Below are 26,657 nucleotides of genomic sequence, written 5' to 3' on the forward strand. Positions count from 1 at the left end.
GGACTTCAGTGACAGCTACTAAATTCTTCTTAAGAGAATCAACTGAACTCGACCGAATTGTCTCCAGTACAAAGAGGTCAGGGCCGGGTATCGACTAAGAGCAATTAAGTAGTCAACCATAAATGTCCAAATGAGTAAGCGATGAATAATTGGTTTGTTTTCCTGTTGTATTCAATACAAACTGGGAGGATAGGACAGATGGGTGGGCAGGGATAAGAAAACAGACTATTCCGTCCTAAGAGTCGGGTTCCTGTTTGAACACGAGTAAGCCAAGAGTCGGCTCTAACATGTGCCCTGAGATGGCAGGTGAGATCTTCTCGCCACCACGCAGCTGTTCTGCTCCGAAAGGAAGCGCGATTCGCAGGACAGTGATTGGGCACCCGCTCCGTTTGAGACGCACCCGAGGGCGCACTGATAAGTTCAGACCCGGTTTCTACTTCGCCCAGGAGCACAGTGGGAAAGGGGGCATTTGGCACGAAACGGAAGAACTGGCAAAGACAAAGACAAGACAGCAGTAATTAAAAAGAAGTGACGTCTTTTTAATTACTAGCTGGGAGGTGGGACAGAAGTTAACGTGGGTGGGAGAGAAACGCAGCTGTGACCACAGAGGTCCCACGAAGGCAATGGAGACGTCCAGTGGGGTGGGGTGGCCGGTGTGGTCCGAAGAGCAGCAACAGCAAAGGCAGGCGGAAGGCAGGCTGCGTGTGCCTGAGCGTCCAGGCTGGCCTGGGGTACCCCAAAAGGAGAAGGAAGGGGCCTCCTGGAGGCTGGTGAGGGGGGCTGGGCCTCATCAGGCACCCCTGCCCTGGAAAGAGCTGGCGGCCACATGCAGGCTTCTGAGGGGACACACTGAGACTGCCTCGAGGCTGCTGCTCTGCCAGGGGCTTGTGGAGTTGGAGGAGTCAGAGGAGAGGGGTGCTGGTTAGGAGGGCCCCGGAGACTGGAGAGTGGAAACAGGAGGGAACAGAAGACCGCAGGTGACCCCCCACAGGTGTGAACAGGGAACAGGATCCGAGTGATACTGCCGGCCACCTCGACGAGTCCTGCTTCCTCAGATGTTGCAGTAAAACACCAGAGAAGCATGCCGAGGCAACGCAGAGCAGAAAGTAGCTTTATTTAAAAAAGGAGAACAGACTTCTCCCAGATGGAAGAAAGGGACACAAGGGCAGAATTTTTAGGAAATCTTGCCCTTTTTATAGGTTCTGTTCTCCTGTTTCTTCCCCTTTATCTCTCGCCCTCCCGCCAGGTGACAAGGTCCAGGAGATGAGATGGCAAAAAGGTGAGAAGCAATGGGCAGGGGATGGGTCAGATGGACTGATCCAGGCAGGTAGGGGCCCAGGGGGCATTAATTAGCAACTACCTGCCTGCAGCCTTTTGAAAAGGATGGTAAGGGCAGGTAAATTTGGTGGTCAATGGGCTCCGTAGGTCTTTGACATTCCATTCTCCCAGGGGTGGTCTCCAACATTCCAGACGCAGATGGCCTCCATTTTCTGGCTTTGACCAGATACCGTATCCTATGCTAACTGCCTGTTCCCAATTCTGGCTTCACGGGGACTCTAGAATGTATGCTGTGTTCACGTCCCAAAGGACAGATTCTACAAAGAACGTTCAACAGGGCACCAAACTGTTGTTGCTCAAATCATTAGTTTACCAAGTTGAATATTTATTTCTTGAAGGACCGGAGGAGACTTTCATTTGACAACCTGCATGACGATTCCCCAAATGAGAAGAATCCTACGTGGCAATCACTGGTTCTAATGGAACATAGATATCTATTTCAGACCTAGCAACACAATTTGGAAACAAGTTTGGTAAATATGAATTTGGGGTTTTAGACTAAGTGCCCAGGGGAGTGAGATGCATAGCAGAGCCCTCTCATGGGTTCAACTAGAAAGGATATTTGGTTTTCTAATCAAAATAATTGATTTTTAAAAAAAACTAGTTACAAAACAAAAATACGCATCCTTCACTAACTTCTGGAGGAAGGCCTTACTGCTGGGGCCTCCTCGCTCTTTTGTGTGCAACCCGCCCCGCCCACACAGCCTGCCACACCCACAAGCCTGCCCCACCTCCACTGCCTGCCCCGCCCACACTGCCTGCCACACCCACAAGTCTGCCCCACCCACGCAGCCCACCCCACCTACACAGCAGCTGCCACGATCTCCACATTCGGTGTCCTTAAAGGACAAGGGTCACTGCTTATTCAGAGAAGTCAAAAGGACAGCCAGCTGGTTGGGTAGCAAAGTTCAGGTTTGGATGTGTTGAACTCAGTGTTTTTAGAATATGCATGCAGATAGAGAGTTTTAGGAGGTATCTGGAAATGCCTCAACTTTCCCCATAAGAATTAATGATGATTACATTAATCATCATTTAAATGTGTGTGTGTGTGTGTGTGTGTGTGCACATATGTGTGGTTTATTGTTTCTTTTTCTACTTTCAGAAATATGCTAGTGAAGTTGTTAAATCACCATCTGATCACATACACTCAAGTGATCTATTTCAATGTAGCCTCTCCCTGCACAGTAAATACCACTTTCTTCAGACATAGGGAGGGCTACATTTAGAGACTGAAAACACACACAGATGTACTGGCTCTTCTCTCTGCTGCTGAGAGTCACAGAGGAGAATACACAGATACTCACCAGCGAAACCCACGCTTCTTACTGAAAGCTAGAGGAGTGATGAGTTGGATGTGTCACTAATGTTACCATTTGGACCTGGAATGTCCAGACCCAAAGGGTCGTTGCTGAAGGTTTGGTCCTCAGTGCAACAGTGTTCAGAGGCAGGACTTTGGGGGAGTGATTGGATCAAGGGGGCTCTGACTGCATCGGTGGATTAATCCACTGCTGGATTAATCATTCAATGGGATCATGGAATGTGGTGTATGTTGGAGGAGGGGAATTAGTTGGAAGAAGTAGATCTGGAAGGAGATGCCTGACCTCTGGCCTGTTCCTCCCTACTTCCTTCCCTTCCTCCTGGCGGCCACAGCTGAGCAGCTTTCCTCCACCAGGCAATTCTGCCATGGGTCCTGCCTCACCTCAGGCCTGTAGTGGAGCCAGCTGATCTGGTCTGAAACCTCTGAACCCAGAAGCCAAAATAAAATCGTTCCTGCTCCTCTAAGCTTGTTTCCCAGGAATGTTGTCACAGTTGTGAACAGCTGACTAGCACACTAACATCAACAGATTCTAGAATTTTAACTATTATCACCACGCTCACCTTGAACAACTTATTCGTAAACATTAAGGTGAGGCATAGCCAGACATAGTAAGAATCCCAATGTGGGAGGGTGGTACAATGTGGGGGTCTCTCAGCTACGTCCCATGTGGATGAGAAAAGGGTCAACTGCCTGAGAATGGTGTTGGCTGTTTATCAATCAATTACCCATAAACTTATCTACTCAATGAACACACAAGAGCCAATGCTTTTTTTAAATGAGAGGGGGTGTGACGGGTCTGGCCATACCAGCTCTGGCCTCTAACAACATAGTAGAGCCCAGTTCTCTCGATGGCCATTTATCGTTCATTCCTGACCAGCAATTATTCACAAACTAGGAATACAAGTGCCAAGGTGTCAGTCTGCCCAAAATTGTCTACAAATTCGATGACGTTTTAATAAAAATTCCAGGAGGCTCTGTGTGTGTGTGTGTGTGTGTGTGTGTGTGTGTATCTATTAACCAGCTTCTTTGACAGTCTTCATGAGAACACAAAAGACAAAATATTCAAGAAAGCTCTAAAAAAGGAAAAATAAAAGTCAAGGACTCACTGGTGTGGTGTTAGCAGGAGAGCAGCACTGGAGAGCAACTGGATAGGACAGACCCACATGGGTCCGTTCGTCAAATGTGTCTAAAATACATAAAATACATAAAGATCTTTTAGCGCTCAATTAAAAAAAAACTAATTTCAACCTATTGATAAACATTCACTTCATCAAGGAAGATACACAGATTTGGCTTGGTATTATTACTTGGTAGCCAAAAAATAAGAACAAAAACTTACAATCAGATTCAATCCCATAATGACTAGAATGATTAAAATTTAACAAAAACGTATTTTAAAAAACATGAGGTGGAGCTGACTCCTCTACCTGCTTATGAGGCACAGGTCAAGGGCTGCCGCAGTAGAACTCAGACCTGGTAAGAGAAGAGCGAACTAGCGCCTCACCTGAGGACCCAGGAACTACACCGAAGCTGGGCCCCTCATGACACCACCCATAGGGAAACGGAGACCCTGGCTGGCTTCTGGCGGCCTCTATCTAGTCAGAGGATGCAGCTCATGTAGGCTCATTCTTTTCCTGAACCAAACGCGAATCGTGCCTGCAACGCTGGATCTACCAACCCCTGGCAGGGAGGATGGATCCCAAGCCTTCCAAGAGCTCTCCAAGAGCAGACAAGAGTAAGAGAAAGAGCAAAGTAGTCCAGAGTGGAGTAAGACAGAAGTGAAATTCAAAGAAATCCAAGTAGGATAACAGTAGGGACAGTCAATTAAACAAAAATTCTTCCAAAAAACTTCCAGCAAGAATGACACTAATATCAGGAATAACATAAGACCATCACTCTGTGTCTTGCAATTATAGAAAATGTACCACGCCTAGCAACTCTTCACTCATCAAAACAACCAGCTGGAATGAAGGTATGAACTATCAAAGTTCAACCAAAAATGAGTTAGGAATATGGAAAAGTCAGGTAAGAATTGCAAAGGTTGAATTCATGATTAAAACCTTCCAAAGATATCTGCAAATTCAGATGATTTAACTGAAAAATTCTATCAAAAAAAAAAAAAAAAAAAAAAAAAAGCGCAAAAAGAAGCCAGTAGTGTAGGCTTTTCACAAAACGGTGCTGGACAATTGAGCATCCACTGGCCAAAACATGAATTTAATCTCACACCTTGCACAAAATTAACTTAAAAATAGATTATGAACTTTAAAATGTAAACACTAAAAACATTTAAATATATGGATAAAAACCTTTGGAGTAGGGCTGGGTTTGTGGCTCAGTGACAGAGCACTCGCCTAACGTGTGAGGCACTGGGTTCAATCCTCAGCACCACATAAAACTAAATAGATAAAATAAAGGTATTGTGTCCATTTACAATTAAAAATATTTTTTAAAAAAGCACCTTTGGAGTAGGGTTAGGCAAAGAGCTCTTATATTTGACACAACAGAATTCTAATAGAAAAAAATGATACAATGATAAATTGGATCCCATTCAAATGAAAAACAGCTTCCCTGCAAAAGACCATATGTGCTGGGTACAGTGGTAAATGCCTGTGATCCCAGGGACTCGGTGGTGGGGGGCCTGAGGCAAGGGATCACACAATCAAGGCCAGACTAGCAATGTGGTGAGACCCTGTCTTCAAAATTTTAAAAAGGTGGGGATGGGAATGTAATGCAGTGGTAGATCATCCTTGGGTTCAATCCCTAGTATGAAAGAAAAAAAAAAAAAATGTAAACAAGCTGCAGATTGAGAAAATTTTGCAAATCATGTTTTTGAGAAACAATGTCTAGATTTTATAACTTTAAAATTCCACAGTAAAACAAAATCAAACAATCCAATTAGAAAATGACAAAGAGGCAAACATTTCACTGAAGAGCACATATAGATAGCAAATAGATATGAAGAGATGTTCAGCATCATTAATTATTAGGGAAAAACAAATTAAAACCATAACAAGATACCTGCACACACATCAGAATGACAGAAATAAGAATAACAATGACCACACTAAATGCTGGCAAGGATGTGGAGAAATTGGAGCATTCGTACATTGTTTGGAAAACATAAAATGCTGCAGCTGCTATGGAAAAGGGTGGCTGTTTCTTATAAAACTCAACATGGGATTATCATGTGACCCAATAATTGTACCCTTGATCAGTCATCCAAGAGAAATGACACCTTATTTTCACACAAAAACCTTTACACAAATGTTGATAGCAGCTTCACTTATAATAACTTAAAATAGGAAACAGTTCACATGTTCATTAATGAATGAATGATTAATTAAACTTCATTAATGAGTGAATGATTAAATAAACTGATACCCACAATGGAATACTACTTATCAATAAAAAGAAAAGCAACTATTGATACATGCAACTTAGGTAAATCTCAAGGGAATGCTGAGTAAAGAAACAATCCTTAAATGTCATACACTATATGTGCATCTGTTTCTACAGCATTTTTGAAATTTCAAAGTTTAGAAATGGGGATGAATTCAGGAGTTAGAAATGAAGCAGTCAGGCAGGAAGAAAGTAGGTGTGGTCATGCCAGAGCAATAGAAGGTGCCCTTTTAATTATGCAGCTGATTGGACTTTTACTGTGATGTTGATATAGGGACCTGTACACATGATGAATTTGAACTAAACACACATACACAAACTAGTGCAAGTAAAACAAGAACTCTGAATAGGATCAGTGGATTTTTTTCAATGATATATTCTATCTGTGATATTGTGTACTTTTATGTTACCATTTTACCAAATGGCTGAGGGTTCCCTTGCTCAATTAGCACAGAAATCTTGAAAAGGCAAAGTGCAGCTCCCTTAGGGTTAACAGCTCTGAGTTTGGGGGCGGTTAGTGGCTCTCAGCTCTTCATGTTAGCAGCTTTCCCTGTTGCTCTCCTGGAGGATGGAGCCAGCAGTTTCCAGTACTTTCCTGGAGCTCTCTGTTGCTCTCTGGCTGATAAGTGCCCTCAGTGTTGCCAGCTCCAGCTGCTGGATGCTTAGTGTCACCAACCTTCAGTGTTGCCAGCTCTTAGTGCAACCAGCTCAGACTGCTCTACTCAAGACAGAAATCACAACAGGCAAAATAAAACCATCCAAAAAAAAAGCTTTATTAGGACTGTGCTGCAGTAGAAGGGTGAGAGGAAGGCTGCTTACACAGACAAAATGGGTGATGGCGCTCACACATGCTCAGTGTCCTGCCAACTAACTGTGGACCTGATGAATTAGGGGTAAGGGAGAGACTCCTCAGGGACAGAAGTGGGCATATGAAGCAGCCACAGAGAGGAAGAGGCATTCCTAGAGAGGCTGTGGAGCAGGGTCTCTGCATCAGTGGTGGGGCGTTTGAAGCCACTGCAGCTGAAGCAAAGCCCCCAGAGTGATCACGCATGTCTGATGTTGCCACAGGTGTCAGGATGGCATTGCTGCCTGCCTGTGCTCCAGAGCAGCAACTGGCACAGGGGCGGGGCACTGTGACTGCAGAGGAGCAGCTGGGCTGATAATGCCCACTCCTACCAGCCTCAGGAGACTTCAGCTCTCAGCAAAAAGTAATAATCCATATGTAAAGGCAGAAACACAGGAAAAGCAGAAAAGCACTCTTTGGGGGAAGGTCAGCCTTTCTCTTCTGTCTCCTTGTGGGAGGAACATGGAACAGACTATATGGAATCTTTCTATATTATTTCTTACAATTGCATGTAAATCTGCAATCACTTCAATTAAAATTTCAATTAAAAAGACTAAGACTAAGTGAAAATGTCGAGAAGCTGGAAATCTCCATTCTAGTGAGAATGCAAAATGGTCTATATTTTCTTTAGAAAATGTTCTATCAATTTTTATAAATTTAAAATACACTTACTTGAAATCCACCAATCCCACCTTTAAGTATTTACCCAAGACAAATGAAATCAGCCTTGACACAAATGTCTAAATACAAATGCCAACACAGTATAATAGTGTTAATTATAATAGTTGAAAAGTGGAAACCACTCAAACAAATGAATAAACAAATCATGGTACAGACTTGCAGGGGGATACTGAAGTACACGGCTTTGAAAAGCCACGCTGGGCGCATGCACCACGACAGGGACGGGTCTCCCAAGCATCACACTAACACAGCCAGGTACAGTAGCCTGTTGATTATATTACATGACTTACTAACAGGGCAAAATCATTAAGAAGTCAAATCAGTGCCTGCCAGAGGCTGGGTGAGAGGGCAGCAAATCAATTTCAAAGAGGCACTAAGGAACTTTTTGAGGTGATGGAAATAGTCTCCATTTCAATGGGGATATGAATATATTATATGCACTTGTCAAAACCCATCAAACCAGCCCAGGTGATGGTACATGCTGTAATCCCAGTGGCTTAGGCGGCTGAGCAGAAGGATCTCAAGTTCAAAGCCAGCCTCAGCAACTTACGGAGGCCCTAGGTACCTTAGTGAGACCTTGTCTCAAAATAAAATCTAAAAACAAGGGCTGGGATGCTGTTTGGTGGTTAAGAATCCCAGGGTTCAATCCCTGGAACTGACAAAACAAAACAACTCATCAAACTATAGAGAAAGAATTTTAGTGCATAGAAGTTATACCTTAAAATAAGTTTAGCAAGACTTCTGAATACATTCATGTGCTGAAACAAACTATATTTCTTTACATCAGCAACGAAGGGAAATGAAATTTAGAAAACCATTTCCAACAATATCAATGTAAAAAAGTTACCCAGGAATACAGCTAATAAAAGCCCAACCTCCACATTGGAAACTAGGAAACATTTTCCAAGTAAAGAAGACTTTTAAAAAAATAAAAGCTATAACATGTTTGTTGATTGGAAAATTAAACAATATAAATCAATCAATTCACCCAACCACAAACTAATCTATACTTTCAGTGAAAACTTGAAAATCTCAGTAGATTTTAAATAATAATTGAGAAGCCTATTTTAAAGTTCTAAGGAAATGCAGAACACCAGGAGAAGTTAAGGTAATTTGTTAGAAAAAAGTGGAAGGATTCTAAAAGCTACAGAAATCAAATGGGCATGATATTGCCTCAGGGATGGACAAAAAAATTCCAAGGCAGGGAAGGAAAGCTGACTTATGACAAAGTGCCATCAGAACAGAGTGAGAAGTAGGGACCTTTTCAGTGTCTATGCTGGATTAAAGTAAAACAAAAAGGCTATTAGGAGCCAACAGGGTAAGATCGTCATGATCTTGGGACTGCTGAAAAAAATTATGCCACAGGACACAAAAAATTCAACTACCAAAAATATTAAATTCTGTTAAAGAAGACTTTACTAAAAGGAACCACCGTGAGTGACAGGGCACAGCAGGAATCTGAAGATACCTGCAGCGCACGTATTTATAACACGAGGGACTTGGGTCCAAAATACAAAGGCATTTCTGCAAACCAAGACAACACCAGGGAAAGAAGTGCAAGGCTTCCCCAAGGCGAAGAGGCCCAATGCCATCAGTTACTGAGCCATGCATGCAAACAGCAGTGCAATACCACCACAGCCCAACAGGACAGGGGAAGGGGGAGAACAGAGAAAATCAACAAATGCTGGCAAAGGCGTGGGGCAATACAGACTTTCAGGCGGGGCTGGTGGGAGTGAAACACAAAGCTGCTGTGGGGAGCTGGCGCTGGACCCTGAGGCCGCCCTACCTGAGATCCAGAGGTTGGTGGGCGCAGGACGGCGCGCCTCGCCTCTCCGGGCTCAGGGTGTCTGCTCCACACACTAGGAGGCCAGTGCAGCCGCACAGGCACCTCTCCCACCCCTGGGGCGCCTCTCCTGACCGCCCCCGCTGCGCACTGGCTGGGCCGGGCGCTGGTCTGGGATTGCGCAGTCAGCAGCGCTTGCGCCAGGGCTGCCCTGCACCGCAGGGGACCCGCACCCGGACCCAGGGTCCCGTACCACAAAGCGGGGTTCCTTGCGAATGTTGGAGAGACGGATCCAAGAACTCAAAGAACACCGCCCAGAAACACAGTGGCTAACGGGGGAACAGAAGCGATCTCCGGGACCTGAGGACCGCTGGCCGACCTGGCCCACCGTCTGGCTCACACCCGTCTTCCCAGCTGGGAGCGCCCAGGCCACCGCTAGTGCCTCTCCCGCCAGCCCCGCAGTTGTGGTTAAAGTGCAGAGCACGCAACTTCCCTCAGGCACCAAGTCATCGCGGAGGGCACTGGTTTTGGACTCACGCAAATGTCCCTGCGATTCCCCTTCCACCTCCGATTAGGTCGACGGGAGAGTCTAGCTTGACCCTAGAACCTTTTTAATTGTAAACATTCAATGTTTTGTTGAAAACGTTTACAGCCCGGAAAATTCCTGGCCTTCTGTTTAAGCACACAGTTCCACGAGTGCTGGTTCTCGGAGCTGGACGGTCATCAGCTCATCTACTTCTTTTCTGGCATAAAGCAAATCTTAGCAAATACAAAGAAAATAGAGATGATTCTTTATTACCTCTATCCTGTAAGATCATAATGAAATGAAATTAGGACTCAATAACAAGATAAAAGACAGAAACCATTTTAATATTTAGAGATTAAAGAATAATACTTTTGAATGAGGAATGGATCACAGAAGAAATCAAGGATGCAATAAAAAATTCTTAGAAGCAAATGAGAAAAATGATACAATGTATCAAAATTTTTTTAAAAAACTTGGGGGATATTGAGTATTGAACTCAGGGGCACTCACCACTGAGCCCATCCCCAGCCCTATCTTGTATTTTATTTAGAGACCGGGTCTCACTGAGTTGCTTAGCACCTTGCTTTTGCTGAGCCTGGCTTTGAACTCAAGATCTTCCTACCTCAGCCTCCTGAGCTGCAGGAATTACTTTAGGACAGTATGAAAGTAGTTTATACTGAGTTACTACACAGACAAAAACCCAGAAAGATACCAAATAAATAATCTAACACTACATCTCAAGGCCCTAGAAAAAGAAAAAGCTAATTATAAAATCAATGGAAGACAGGAAATAATTAAAATCGGAGCTGAAATTAATGAAATTCAAAATAAAAAATACAAAGGATCAATGAAACAGAGTTCGTTCTTTGAAAAGATAAACAACATAAAGTGTAGCCGAACAATCAAAAGAAAGAGAAGACCCAAAGTAACAAAATTAAAGATGATATACAGAAAACCAATAACAAGCAATGAAATTGGAGCAGCATTTAAAAGCCTACCAATAAAGAAAAACCCAGGCCCAGATGGATTCTCAGTAGAGCTCTATCAGACCTTCAAAGAACTAATGTCAATCTTCCTCAGTTTATTCCATGAAATAGAAGAGGAGAAACACTTCCAAATGCATTCTATAAATCTAGTATCACCTTTACACCAAAACCAGATAGACATATCAAGGAAAGAAAAATTCAGACCAATATCCCTGATAAACACAGATAAAAATATTAGCAAATCACATTCAAAAACACATTCAGAAGATAGTACACCATGATCAAGTATGTTTTATCCCAGGATGCACGACTGGTTCTATATATGCAAATCAATAAATGTAATTTACCACATAGCGTTAAGGACCAAAATCACATGATTATCTCGATTGATGCAGAAAAAGGACTACATAAAGTTCAATACCCATTCATGTTAAAAATACCAGAGAAACTAGGGATACAAGTAATTTATCTTGACATTGTAAAGGCTATCTGTGACAAACCTAAGACCAACATCATACTGAATGGAGAAAAATCAAAGAATTTCCTCAAAAATTAGGAACAAGACAAGGATGTCCACTCTCACCACTTCTAATTAACATAGTTCTTGAAACTTTGACCAGAGCAGTCAGACAACAGAAGAAAATTAAAGGGATAAAAATAGGAAAAGAAGTCAATTTATGTCTGTTTGCTGATGACATGATTTTATATTTAGAAGACCAAAAAAAAATTTTCACCGAAGTCTTCTGGAGCTGATGAATCAATTCAGTGACGTAGCAGGATACAAGCTCAACATTCATAAATCAATAGCTTTCTCATACACCAAGAGGAATTCTACAGAAAAATAAATCAGGAAAATTATCCCATTCACAATAACATCAAAAGCTAAAATAAAGTAAAATATAAAACAAAATACTTGGGAATCAATCTAATCAAAGAGGTGAAAGTCCTCTACAATGAAAACTATAGGACACTGAAGAAGAAATTCAAGGAAGACCTTAGAAGAAGGAAAGACCTCCGATGTTTTGGATAGACAAATTAATATCACCAGAATGGCCACACTACCAACAGCAGGACACATCCTCAGTGCAATCCCATCACATTAACAATGACCTTCTTCATAGAACTAGAAGAAGTCTTAAAACTCATTTGGAAGAAGAGAAGGCCCAGAATGGCCAGAGTCGTCCTGAGCAGGAAGAGCAGTGCTGTGGGATCCCAGGGCCGTGGCAGCAGAGCAGAAATGAGAACCAAAGAAGAGAGACAGAAATAAGCCGCGGATGCAGCCACTGCTACTCAGCAAAGGCGCCAAAAACATGTTGGAGAAAGATGGCCTTCTTCACAAAACTGTGTACCCGTGTGCAGAAGAGTGAAACTAGACCTCTCTCCCTTTCACCCTGCAAAAAAGTTAACTCAAGGTGGATCAAAGATCTACGGATGAGGCCAGAAACTCTGCAACTGCTAGAAGAAAGTGGGGCCCAACACTCCAGCATGTTAGTATGGTACTGCCTTCACAGGACTACGAAAGCATAAAAAAGAAAAGCAAGACTTAGGGAGCTTCTGCACAGCAAGGGCAGCAAGTGTGAAGAGAGAGCCCACAGAATGGGGATCTTTGCCACTTCCTCCTCAGACAGGGGACTAACATCCAGAATATAGAAAGAACCCAAAACTTAACAACCAGGTGAACAAAAAGATCCCCAAATACCCCAATTAATCATGAGTAAAAGAACTAAACAGAGACTTCTCAAAAGAAGAAATACAAATGGCCAGCAGTCAGGGAAACGCAAATCAGAACCACATTGAAATTTCTGCTCACTTTGGTCAGAAAGGCAATCAAGAATACAAATAATAGAAAGTGCTGGCAAGGATGTGGGGAAAAGGTACACATTGTTGGTGGCACTGCAAATGAATACGACCACTCTGGAAAGCAGTATGGAGAGTCCTCAAAAACTAGGAATGCAACTACCACATGACCCAGCTATCCCACACCTCAGTATTTATCCAAAAGAATTAAAATCAGCACACCATAGTGTGCTGATACAGCCACATCAATGTTACAGCAACACAATTCCCAACAGCCAGACTATGGAACCAGCCTGAGTGCCTGTCAACAGATAAATGGATTAAGAAAATGTGGTATATAGATACAAGAGTTTTACTCAGCCATTAAGAATAAAATTATGGTATTAGCTGGTAAATGGATGAACTAGAGAATATCATGCTAAGTGAAATAAGCCAGACTCACAAAGCCAAGGGTCAATTTTTTTTCTCATTTGCAGAAGTTAGACCAAAATAAGGGGAAAAAAGGGATACCCCATAAAAATAGATCAGTGGAGTAGGGAGAGGGGATTGAAGCAGAGGGACAAGGAATGGGAAAGGGAACAGTGGAATGGAATTGACCAAATTATGTTATGTACACATATGAATATACCAGAGTGAATTTCACCTTTATGCATATTCATAAAGCACTAATTTAAAAAAATCTACAAATATAAAAGGAAGACCAGTAGAGTAGAGGAAAGGAAACAGGGGTTGGAAGGAGGGAAGAGAAGGGGTTTAGTACAGGGGACTGAATTGGAGCAAATTTTATCCCATTCTTGTATGATTATGTCCAAATGAATCCCAATATTATGTATGACTATAATGCACTAATAAACTCTTCTATTACGTACACTGCCCGATTGTGTTTAGATGTTCTGTTTTTAAACATATTTGGATGAAGATTTTTATTAACCAAACAAGTTTACAAAGAATGCAATTATGGGAATTATTGCAGAATACTAGGAATTATACAATTCCCAAGTAGAAAATACCCTGTTGCCATTTTTGAAAACTCTCTTTCGAGTGACAGAAGATCTGTACAATCTGTAAAATTACACTAAGAATTCCTCACCCCAGTCAGAAAGGCAAATTATCAGAAATACAAATAATACTAAGTGCTGGGGAGGATGTGGGAAACAGGTCCACTCATAACCGCAAATGGATGTGTATACTTACAGGCAGCGCAGATGGGTCCGTTCACTGTGTTCCGGTCGACGGCAGGCTGTGATGTGACTCACGTTTTCTGAGTGATGAGCACACACATTCTATTTGGAAAATGATCACCTTTGCAATAAAACTTAAAACTATGCAGCATCAGGTTGCTGTGCTATGGTAACAATCAAGGAGTGCATGTGTACACAACGTACTCGACAACTGCAGTTCTCAGGTTCCACATTTGACCTGGAGAGATGTAGTGTCACCAGCGCGAGGAGGAGAAAGAAGAGTAAGTTCTCACAGAAGCTTTGGAACACTAGAAGGCTAATCTTTTTGTTTTTACCCCTTCCTTTGGATAGTGTTCGTATCATTTTTTTCTTTGAAAATATTTCCAAATTGATTCACTCAGAATTAAAATACTACCTTTAAAAATAACGAAGGGTTCTTTTTACTACAAGAATATTGTGCATGTTCTACTGGTTCAAAAATAAAATTAAAACAAGATCTCTTCTGTAATGCAAATATATTTATTATGCACTTTCATATACATAGGGATTTTTGCATAATATAATACAAGGAATAAAATAAAACTTTTACAATGTGAAATTCAATGTACATTTTAGGCTATTTACATACCCCAAACCAAGGGAAAAATAAAAAGAAAGCATTTGTCTGCAACTACATTTGCTGAAAGTGGAAATGGAGGACATGAAGCAGAACACACCCCTGCAGAGCCCAGACAGTGTGGAGAAACACTGACTCCTGCTTTAAAGTAGTGAGCGAGGTCTGGTGAGGATTCTGGGAGGGCCGGGGACAAGACTCCGAGTGCACATTGCAATATACACAGATTTCTGGTCGATTTTTCTCCCCAAGCCTTTCCTAGAAACATTTATGTTTTTATTTTCCATTCCTGCATTTTCTCACTGCCTGTATCATCATCTCGGCTTTTAGGGATGGTGTGACGCGATGCTACAGAAACGGCTAAGCACATGACATCCTAAGTCGTGTACAGCAACAGCTCATTTACAAAATTTAAACTTTTTAATTTCAAAAATAGCTATTTAGGACCTTCATATCTGGGGCACTGTTCCTACTTTTTAATGGTGCAGAGGCCATTTTTCAGTTATGGTCTGAACTCCCCACAGAAACAAACAGGCGAAGCGGGGCGTCTCCAGCACCCTATCATCCTTACCAGCCAGTCGCTTTCTTTCTACTCCAAAACATCACTGATACAAAAACATCTGGAGGAATTCGTAGGAAAATCACGTTTTCCCAGCAGGCTCCTTTCCTACCAACTGTTTCAAATGTAAAAAGGATGGATGTGGAAACATTTAGCTCTTTGAAAAATATAAATCCCTAACGCAATGAGCCATCTCTTTGCCCTTTGGCCACAAGGTGCGATTTTGTAAAAACAATAATATTAAATAAATACAATTTCAATAATTCAAGGTTAATAGAAAAACTGGCAGCTTTCAGGGTTCTCTTTCTAAAGAAAAATACACCAAAGAGAAACGGGAGCTTGGTCCTCTACAGTGATGCAATGTACTGTCAGAGACACGAGGAAGGTGGGTTCCAATAACAGCACGTTGGCATTAACAGCATCATTAACACTTTAAGGCTACTTTGCGAGTCCTATTAAGTGTATTTAATAAATGTCCCATAGGGACAAGAATCCAATACTTGAAACATTCACATTCGAGTTTTCAATATTGCCAAGTCACCTTAATTTCCATTGAACTTCTCATCTCCTTGGTCTGATTATGACTTATGAACGACACAGGCAAATGGGTTGTACTGACTTTAAAAAGCAAAAGCAAAAAAGCCTTACACACAGGTTCAAGAGGGAAACATTTGTCACCTGTTACACCTTTCTGTTCCCATGAACAATGCCTTACAAGTGTCCTTCATGTGCGATGACAACATTGACCTCTATCGTTAAAACATGTTTGAAAGATCAGTAGCAATGATTTTGTGCTGTCTCCAAATTCTCTTTCCTCAATCCTCTTTATCAACGGCCCAGGCGGAGAACGGAATTTCTGGGGCCTGTAAGATCAACAGTGCTCACTCAAAGATCCAACCCCCTCTGCGGTTGCCGAATCATGTCGGCTTTCCCACATGCGCACACGACCCATCCACTCTGGCCCCGCTGGTGCCAAGTACCTCCAGGAGGCCAGGGCTGCGGGTCACATGCTCACAGGCACTGAGTTCATTTTCCTGCTCACACACTTCGCCCTTACCCTTGGCACCTCGCCACCTGAATGCAGCTGCCCAAAGAACACAGGAAAGTGCAAACCCGTCAATTGTTAAGTAATAAGAAATACACACATGGAAGGGTGAAGGGCTGGAGGTGTCATCCGTGAAGGACAGACGAACATACCCTCTTCATCAAGAGGATTCACCCAACTCAGCCACGACACGAACCCGGTTGATTCTGAGAGGGGCTATTTTGGCCACGCAGTGATTTGCCAGCAGAAACAGCTGAGAGAGAAGCCACATAAACGTTCACACTGAGAATTTACATTTTATTTTGCTGGAAGGAAGAGATGAGGGTAGGCAATGAATTGTTCAGGGATCAAAAATTCTACCCTCAGACAGACAGGTGCACCTCTGCGCACACATGCGCACACTGAGGCACGGCTTTGTCCCTGAGAATTTTCATGCCTCAGAAATGAGTCTGTGGTCTTGGAGGTGGAAGGATAGCGAGTGGGAGGCGAGCTGCATCCTGGAAGGAAATGGAACTTTGTTCTGCCTACTGTCCACTTGTTTGCTCATTTTGACACTGTGGACCAGACAAGAGGAGTATCCTACTGGGAAGATCCAGATTTAAACTATGGGGAGCAGCTCCCTAAACTACTAGGAATTATGTTTTTTGAGAATCTGTCAAAAAAACATTTCTTCACCTTGACGTGGCATTCACACAGAATCTCATTTTTAGGCAATGCTGAAGGTGTAGTGAACATAAACAGTTGCAAGATCCATTTTATTGAGCGACATTTTAAAAAAATACAAGAAACAGGCCACGCGCTACAACGCAAATGTGACCAGAACACTATGCGTAAAGTTCTTTTGCCACAAAAAAGAAGAAAATAAATACAAAGAACATCGCCTTTCATATATATTTGACCATGGCACATGCACATTTATCAAATCTTAACTTAAAATACTTTACTCAAAGTTGTTTTCAGCTTTATCAGGGAACTGTAGTATACACCTTTTTTTTTTTTTTTTAAAAGTGCTTATTCTGTGTAGTGAATACAAAGCACACAAAATCAAAGTTTCTAAGCACAGAGGGTTACACTGAGAAGGCAGCCTTACTGTTTAGGCACGTGACAGTAATTAAGGTAACTGTGCCGAGGACAGCACATTCTCCGTTCTCTCTGGGCACACCACTGGGTGCTCGCGTTCTCAGCCAGGAAGCTGAAGAGCCACTCCAACCACAGAGCCTCCCGTCTCTCAGAGCAGGAACTAAGAAAAACGACAAACAAGGAACAGTGAATGTCTACTTCGCACCCACTGTGGAACAAAACGTAGTTTTAAGACTGTTCACAAGCATATATATGCGTGTCAATCTATCTGTAAGTATTCATCATGTAAAGCACAAGTTTAATAGTGTAGAGATTGATTCCACAAAACATCAAAACATCTACCTTAATTATATGGTGTACTGTATTTAATATATGTTTATACTTTTTTTTTGGTACTGGAACTGAACTTGGGGCACTCAACCACTGAGCCACCTCCCCAGCCCTATTTTGTATTTTATTTAGAGATGGGGTCTCACTGAGTTTCGTAGTGCTTCGCTTTTGCTGAGGCTGGTTTTGAACTCTGGAGCCTCCTGCCTCAGCCTCCCGAGTCCCTGGGACTACTGGCGTGATTACAGGTGTGTGCCACTGCGCCCGATTGTGTTTATTCTTTTGCTTTTACAAAAGACAAGAGAGTTGGAGGGCTGTACCATCAGAACTACATATTTTTAAAATAAGCTACACTGGAGAATGAATGACCTATTTCATACAGATTATTTTTGAGTGTGATTTGTCTGGTCATCCATAAATTCAGACTGAAGGGTGTTTGTTATTGGAAGATACAGCGAGTTTATTTATGGAAACATTTCACCTGTCATACACCTAAGATATACCCCCAAAGACAAAAGAAGCAAGAGAGAGATGATGGTTGACTGGAGTATAATTTTGTTAAAGGAAGAAAACTAGTTAAACAAAGTAAGATAAATGTAACTGTAGTATGAGCCAGGAAAGATTCCTAATGAAATCTTCAGATTCATCTCCAATACGGGAAATAACATTCTGAAAAAGTATCTCCAACATAAAAATTAGGACCTGTTTTACCACCACCTCCCCTACATAATCAGAAAAGTCCCTTGAGGGAAGGGGAAGGTTTTCATAATTAAAAAGTACTGTCCTGTGTGAATGCAGTGGGCTCCACAGACCCATCCTGCCAAATGTCAGTCACTACTCTGTGACTTCTGTTCTCAGTATGTGAAAATACTACAGGGGAGATTCTCAAGAGAGCTGTCATAATAAAGCTACCTTTTACCATTACACTGCTTCCTGAGAGAGGAATAGGACTGATATTTAGCAGCCATCTACCGCGCACTGCAAACAGGACTCTTCGAGCCAGCGGATGAACACACAGAAACGGCCTCACCTATCAGCACCCCTCAGGCGGGGAAGGATCCCTATGCAGGCTCACTCCCTCAGGACACTTCAGAGCCTACTCCAGGGGCAGGAGGACGGCAGAGGGCAGAGTGTCACCCTCCTGAGCCACCCTGCAGCTGGGGGAAGGGGACAGTGAACGCAGCCGAGAATGAGTGTGCGCTGACCACGGGGAGAGGGGCAGGGTGAGGGAGGAAGGCCTCTCAGAGGTCAGGGCAGGTCTGGCTGCGAGAGGACTGTGAGCAGAGGTGGGCATGGGGGCAGCCCGGCAGGACCACGCTTCCTACCTTCACAAGGGCGTTTCCTTTTTGTAGTTGAAGCTGGGGTCGGCGCCCTCGATCTGCAGCTTCAGGGCTTGCTTAAGGCTTAACTCCGTCTCCGAGGAGGGGTAGCCCTCCAGCACCTCCGGGTGGCCCCGCTCCTGCAGCGTCCGGGGGACTGAAACCCTGCCGAGAAACACCTGGCTGCCCTGGAGGTGGTAGTTGGGGTTGGTCATGATGCCGTTCCTCCGCTTCTGCTCGCAGCCCTGCGGGTGCAGGAGGAAGGGCTGCGGGGTGCGGCCTGCCTCCTGCTGCGCGCAGGGCGCTGCGCTTTTGCACTGGGAGTCCGCGGGCGTCTGTTTGGGGGGCGCGCTCGTCCCAGATTTGGCTGTGGGCCCTCTCTTGTCAAACTGGGTCATTTCGTATTCTAGGACCTTTGGCTGCGCAGAATTGCCTTGTTTCGCCTTTTTCCCCGCTGACCCGGATTTGCTGGAACTTTCCGACTTCCCCCCCTTGCTGGCTTTGGTGGACTTGAGGCTGGGCTTCACCTGACTCCACTCAAACTCGCTGCTCGGGGAGTTGTGACTCTGCCCCAGGGACTGCGTGGTGGAGGACGGGGACACGATGGACTGGCGGCTGCGGCTGCGCGGCAGCGAGTGCTGCTGGATCTGCTCGGTGAAGGACAGGCTGTGAAAGCTGTCGATGGGCACCGTCTGGGCGGTGGCCGTGGACGAAGTGGTTCTCAAGGAGGAATTTTTTGAGCTCTTCAGGGAATTATTGGACAGGGACGACTTCTGCCGGTCCACCGTGGAATCGGGGGACTCGGACGGGGAGCTGAAGGCATGCGCTGGCCCGTTGGGCAGGCCGCGCAGGGAAGGCTGCACGTCCCCGCCGCCGGTGCTGCTGGAGCTGTTGGACTTGATGGTTAACGACTGCGCTTTTGACGACACCGACTGGAGAGGTTTTTGCTCCATCGTGTGGACAGGAGACGGGGAGCAGCCGTTCAGACTAGATGCACCATATTTTTCTAATAATTTAATGATTTGAGAATGTCCGTTTTTGGCGGCAACGCGCATGGCTGTGCGCCCAAACTGGTCTGCGTGGTTTGGATCAGCACCGTGCTCCAGTAAGACCTGGACGACGTGGACATGCCCCTCCTGGGCGGCGATGCAGAGGGCAGTGGCACCCTGGTTACAGGTGTGGTCCACCACGGCGCCGTGCTCGATCAGCAGCTGGACCACCTTCACGTGGCCCTGCCAGGCCGCGGACTGCAGGGCGGAGCGCTTCTCGTTGTCGGCCGCGTTGACGTCCGCGTGGGAAGCAATGAGCACCTGCACCATTTCCATGTGGCCTTGCCAGCAGGAGACATGGAGCGCCGTCCGCCCCTCGGCGTCGCTTGCCTCCACGTTGGCACCATTCTCTAAGAAATACTCGGCCATTGTAAGTTGGTTCTCTAAGGCCAGGATATAGAGCGTGGGCCTGCCATCTGCATCTTTGTAGTTCACATCAGCACCATGGCTGAACAGCAGCTCCACAATGTCCCTGTGTCCTTCCAACGCAGCGACCCGCAGTGCGTTTCTTCCATCGTAACCTCTCTGATCAATGTTGGACTTATTTTCCAGTAATATCTGAACGCAATCATAATGACCCTCTTGTGAAGCCAATATGAAGGGAATCCGGCCATCGTTGTCGATCTCATTTGTTCTAGCACCTTGTTCGATGAGTGCCTCACATATTAATCTGTGGCCTTCAAAAGCTGCCATGTGCAAAGGCGTCCAGCCAGCGTCGTCTCTGTGGTTTTCGTCCAGCCCCCTGTCCAGCAGAGTGCGGACCACCTCAACGTTTCCTTGTGCCGACGCTATGCTGAGGACCGTCCTCCCTTCACTGTCAATGCTATCCACAGCTGCACCCCAAAACAGGAGCGTGTTCACTACGGAAGCGTGGCCCATAGAGGCTGCTGCTAACAGGGGTGTCCGACCATTGTTGTCCGTGTGATCTACGTCTGCCCCTCCCTCCAGAAGCAAGTCGACCACGTCCACGTGTCCTTCGTAGGCAGCTACCAGCAGGGGAGTCATGCCATCTTTGTCACAGTGATCCACTTCAGCACCTCGGTCGATCAGAAGGCTAACGACGGACGCGTGCCCTTTACTGGCAGGCACGCAGAGCGCAGCAACAGAGAGCGCAGTCCTGCCGTCCACGTCCTCGTGGTTCACCTCTGCTCCGTGGTCCAGCAGGTGCTCCACGATCTCTCTGTGTCCCATGTACGCTGCTGCGATCAGAGCAGTCCTGCCTTCGTTATCGGCCTTGTTGACTTCAGCACCATGTTGCAGCAGGTTCAGTACAATATCCTCGTGGCCGCCCCATGCTGCAGCCCTCAGAGCCGTCCGGCTGTCAGCATCTGCACAATCCACTTTTACACCAGCATAAAGTAGTGCAGAGACGACCTCAGTATGGCCACCCCAAGCAGCAGATCTTAATGCTGTCCAACCATCTTGATCAGTGTGATTGATATTTGCTCCACACCCAATCAAACAGTTAACCACCTTGGTGTGGCCTTGCCTGGCAGCTAGGGTGAGTGAGGTATGTCCATGAGCATCTTCTATCTCTAAGTCTGCTCCCCTAGAGACAAGCAAATTGACTACATCGAGATTGCCACTATATGCGGCATTAGCCAACAACGTTCTCCCGTTTGAATCACACTGATTTACTGACGCTCCGTTATCTAATAATGTCCTTATGGAATCCTCTCTTTCCAAGGCTTGTCGCACGATGCAGGACGTGCGATCGTCTTCACTGTTGACGTGAGCACCAGCTTTCACCAGCAGCTGCAGCACTTCCTGTTCCTTGGGTATTGAAGTGGACAGAGAGTCTCTGACAGGTGTGCCATTCCATATCATCCACAGGGCTAACTCAGCTGTCTCTAGCTGCAAGTTTGAATTAATTAGGTGCAATGCGAATTCCTGTGCTTCCAATGGGGTTAGATTCTTGGCTTGACAGGTGTAGCTCATGGCCAGCATTCGGTGTCCTTCTGCTGCATTACATAGATACTTCTGAGTGCAGTGCTTCACGTCCAGAAGCCACTCGGCAAAACTATAGTGAAACAGGATCTTAGTGTTTCCCAGTCCATCGACAAGAAGTTTGGAAAGGACATCTAGCTTGCGCTGAAAGTCCTCCAAGGTCAAGGACATATTTTTGGTCCACACTGCATGATACAACTCTGTGACGGTCAAAGGTCGACAGGCTGCAAGAATCACATTTAAAATAGGCTGAACCTTTGCAAACTGTTTTCTTACAAAAAGTCTTTGGCACAGCCAGAGATACAGACCATTCAGAGTTCCTGGGATGTCACGAATCTCTCTTAACATAATAAAATTTTCTACTACTCCATCTAAAACTCGTTCTAGATAAAGGAAACATCCGCTGCTTTTAATGTGCAGTTGATTTAACATCTCGGCAGTTTCTTTTGTGAGATGTTGCCGCAGAGCTTCCTCTTGGTCTAAACGATGAAGAATGTACTGCTGCACATCCTTGACAATATATGCCTTCCGAAGGTCATCCAAACTAATTTTTCGAAAACCTGGAATAGGAACAAAAAAGCAGATATCTTCAGTTGAGAAGTATTATGGAAAGCTGCCTTATCTTCAAAGAGAGTACCTTCAATCTATAACAAATCAATGAGAAAATCAATTTATTAATGCTAATAAATCTACTAATACACAGTAGTATGTAAATCAGTTTTCTTTTCTTTCTGTAAAAACACATGGATGGCAGAGAAATAATCTCATTTTCCCATCAACAAGTGGCTTTTAGTGGCTCAATGCCTCTTGACCCTACCACAGGAGCCTCAAAAAGCCTCAGACAGTCTGACACAATCGTACAGCACCTTGCTAAGATGTCCTGAACTTCCAAATGATGAGGAGGAGACATATAGGTAAGGTTTGTTTTTATATGATCTTTTCCATACAAATCAGTGATATAGCTCCACCATACACCTGAAAAAAACATTAGCCTTAACTAGGGGGTTGAATATTTACCCCCAATTAGAAAGAACATCACCTGGCACTGCTTCTGAATTGCATTATTTTACACATTATCAAATTAAAATAATTAGAATTCAGAGTGCCAATAAACAGCTTGAACTAATTGCAATTTGGTCAAATTATGCTTCCAATACTTTAGCTTTGTAGTAACAGCCGCATAATAAAATTCAAATCAATCTAAAAATACACTAGTTTCAGCTATTTGAAACTTTAAGTTCTTCAAAGGGCACCACAATTTCATTTATGGTCATGATTTTCATTCATGATCTACAGACACGAATTCCTTAGAAAACGGTGTATTTGCCTTCCAGAACAAAGGGCTGCAGAGCGCTGCGAGGCAGCGGTGTGACCAGGTCTGCATCCTGAAGGCCCATCCCAACAGCCCCAGGGAGGCGCTGCAGCGAGGCCAGAGGAGAGGCCACAGCCTTCAGCGGCTCCCTTTGAGGACCATGGCAGCAGCTGCAGCAACAGACATAATGATGAAGGGTGACCTTGGGACTGCTACCAAGTGCTGACTGCATGGGGCTTGGGGACGGTGGGGAAGGAAGAGTCCAAGCAGGCATTACCGTCTGGCTCTGCCAACAGGACGGAGAGGTGACAGAAAGATAAAAAGTAGGTTTTTAGAGAAAACTGTAGATCTAATTCTGGGAAAATAAACTTGAAGTGTTTAGATGAAATGGACATGTTTATTACAAAACATGACCTACCGAAAATGAAACATGAGGAAATGACAAATCTGCACAGCCCCAAATTCATGTAAAAAATGGAATCTATAATTTTATGTACACACAATTGATTATTAAATCCTCAACAGAAATAATCTCAAAAAACAAATTTCAGTTATGGAAAAAAAAATAAACCACTACTAGACTGAGGAGGAGTTACAACATGCCTAGAAGTTTATAGCAACCCGTGTTTACAGTGAAATGGGACGACAGCCTCGAACCTTGTCCTGTGCGTCTAGGTGCTTGTGACTTGAGAAATTCATTAAAAGCAATTTAAAGTAAAAAAGGAAAACACTTGGCACATCACTAATAAAAAAAGGCACTAAAATAGTATCTAACATTACAGTGTTTTAAATACAAAGTGCTGAACCTATGGACTGATTTACATGAAAGATCCTATCACCCATTATAAGTCCCTATAGTTTATACTAATTAAGATCTCAGGATTAAAACATGACATGATTAAAGCAGAAACCAGGCTCAGCTTCCATAGGAACAAGTCTGGCTCCTCAGAATGGTGTGGAAGGTAAGGATGCTCCCTGACAGTCCGCTTTTGAAGGAAGCAGGTAAAGCACATGCCTTTCCAGAGCCCTTGCTTTAAAAATGAGAAAGCCAACGCCTGCAGAGGTAGAGTGCACTGCCGAGTAGCTGGCAAGTAGCAGGACGGGATTCCAACGGTTCTGTCTAACTCTGAAGTTTGCTCTTCTGGTGAGGATGGGAATAGAAAGTTTTGAGAGGAAGCGAATGTTTGACAGGGAGATGACTGGGAGGGATGGAATTAATAACACAGAATAGATGCAAAATGTTTGCAATATGAAAATAAATCTCCCCCAAATCTAGACATTTGGAAATATGGACTCAGAAGAAATTATGCTCATCACTAATAATAGTTATTCATTCATTACAGCAGAACTAAGAATATTAATCAACAATTTAAAAAATTTGAGTTAAAGGTACTGAAAATAGTAACTTTTTTGGGGGGGAGGCAGATACTGGGGATTGAACTCAGGGGCACTTGACTACTGAGCCACATCCCCAGCCCTATTTTGTAATCTTTTTTTTTTAGAGACAAGGTCTCACTGAGTTGCCGAGCACCTTGCTTTTGCTGAGGCTGGCTTTGAACTTGTGATCTGCCTGCCTCAGCCTCCTGAGACGATGGGATTACAGGTGTGTGCCACACTGCGCCTGGCATAATAACATTTTTAGTTTTAACTTTTGACTAATATGCATGTAATCCCCTTATTATGAACATATACAATTTAGTATACTGATGTTAAAGCACTTTAAAAAATTATAGGATAAGGCTGATATAGATCACAATTTCCAGGGGAATAGAGACGTGGGTCACTTTGCTACTGAATCCCTTCTCTATTTTTGCTCAGGGACTGATGTCACTTGGAAGTGGTGAATAGACCTGGGTCCCTGCTTAGAAACTGGTGCCCACTGCAACTAGCACATGTCCCAAAGAGCCCGGGCAGCTGGGAAGCATGAAAGTAAAACCTAACAGTGGAACAGGAAGGAGGCTAAGAGAATTCCGGTCTGTAACAGTCAGACAAATCAGGCAGCCATGAAATAACCATTAAAAAGACAGCAGAGATGGTAAAGGGCTCAGCAACATTAAAATTAAAAAGCACGACAAACTGATATACAGCATAATCTCAACTAGGTAGAAAAACTAAGAACACAAGGTGTTGGAGTACTTAATTAGTATTTTGCCTCTGAGTGACGGAATAAACGCTGGCGTATGTTGTCATTTAAAATGTTTCTAAATGGAGAATCAGATAAAATCAATAATCAGATAAAATTAATATGCACAAAAACCTGCAAAAATTGTTGAGGGTAAATTTTTGGCACACAAAATGTTTTGCCAAGTAACAGTAAAGTGAATCAATAAGATGCTGAGAAAATGTATGGCCTGACCAATCATTTAAATCCTAGAGCCCTATTTGGCACCATTTAGGAGAAAATAAACATATGAATAAAATAGTCAAAAATAAAAATATGTAACATAAAGGACAGTACATTAGCTTACTATAACAGACTTCAAAATTATTATTATAATTTTAAAAAGCTGAAGAAATTAGTTGTAAAGAATAAAACAGTACAAATTAGAAGCCCTATAAATAATACATAATGAAATCACTAACTTCTTGATAGAAAGATTAGCAAAAATTTACAGGAAAAAAGACTGATAAATAAGTGAAGAATTCAACAGTAAACAAGAAGTCCAAATAAAAATGAGTTAACATTTTTTACATTGCAAACTAACAATACTAAAAAAAGACGTAATTTGATGTTGGTGGAAATACAAAGAAATCAACACACTTTCAGGAAGGAATATAATAGTCTTTTCAGAAGGCAATTTGATGCTATGTATTAATAACCTCAGTAATGTTCTTAACTTTCTACTCACAAATAAAAAAATTTACCAACAGCAGAGGTGGTCAAATGTTCACAGAAAACCCACCATTTTTAATAATCAGCATATTGGGGAGGGAGTAGGGTAGGGTAGGGTAGAATCTAACCATAATGTAGCCCCTCCTGATTACTAGTTCATTGCTTTTTTCACTAAACTTGGTTGAAAGAAGATACTTATTTGCAAAGCATGGCAGTTTAGTCCCAAACTCTGTTTAGAGGCTGAGGATAAAGGGCAGTGGACAGAACAGGAACAATTCCTGTTCTCATGAAGACTATATCTTAGCGGAGAATACAGACTGCTAAGTAAACAAATACAAAATATAAACAGATTTTAAGTAGTAATTGCATATATGAAGAAATAAAACCAGATAGAGAGGGAGTGTGTGACTAAGTAACTGGGAAAGGAGAGAACTAGAATAGAAACATTCAGAAGCTTGTGTTCGACTGATAGGTGAGCAGGGGTCCCAGTGAGAAGGCTTAAGAAGTTCAAGGGAAGAACATTCTAGTCAGAAGAATATCAGTGCAGATGCCCTAAAGCAGATAAAAGCAGATCTGCAAATGACAAATGCTGGCTGCTGAGCTTGTAGAGAACAGGGAAATTTCAGGTTGTTGGTAGATGTATAAATTATTGCTAGCATACCAGCTAGCAATTTGGCAATTCCAATTCCAATTCTAGCTTTGTAGACTTAAATCTGTAGC

The 26,657-nt window shown here is 43.5% G+C and overlaps 1 protein-coding gene across 1 annotated transcript in view; it reads right to left on the reverse strand.

Annotated features, from left to right (window-relative positions):
• Positions 1 to 16,806: 16,806 nt before the first annotated feature.
• The window catches only part of ANKRD50 (ankyrin repeat domain containing 50), a 36,522-nt gene continuing 26,671 nt past the window's right edge, over positions 16,807 to 26,657 (reverse strand). Inside the window, exons 4-5 of the mRNA XM_079153528.1 lie at positions 18,803 to 22,352; positions 16,807 to 17,310 (exon numbers count right to left, since the gene is read on the reverse strand). Of these exons, the coding sequence (XP_079009654.1) occupies positions 18,805 to 22,352 (3,548 nt within the window). The 3' untranslated portion in view covers positions 16,807 to 17,310; positions 18,803 to 18,804. The remainder of the gene's footprint in view (positions 17,311 to 18,802; positions 22,353 to 26,657) is intronic.

The sequence above is a fragment of the Sciurus vulgaris genome (assembly GCF_902686455.1).
Source record: "Sciurus vulgaris genome assembly, chromosome: 9".
Lineage (NCBI taxonomy): Eukaryota > Metazoa > Chordata > Mammalia > Rodentia > Sciuridae > Sciurus > Sciurus vulgaris.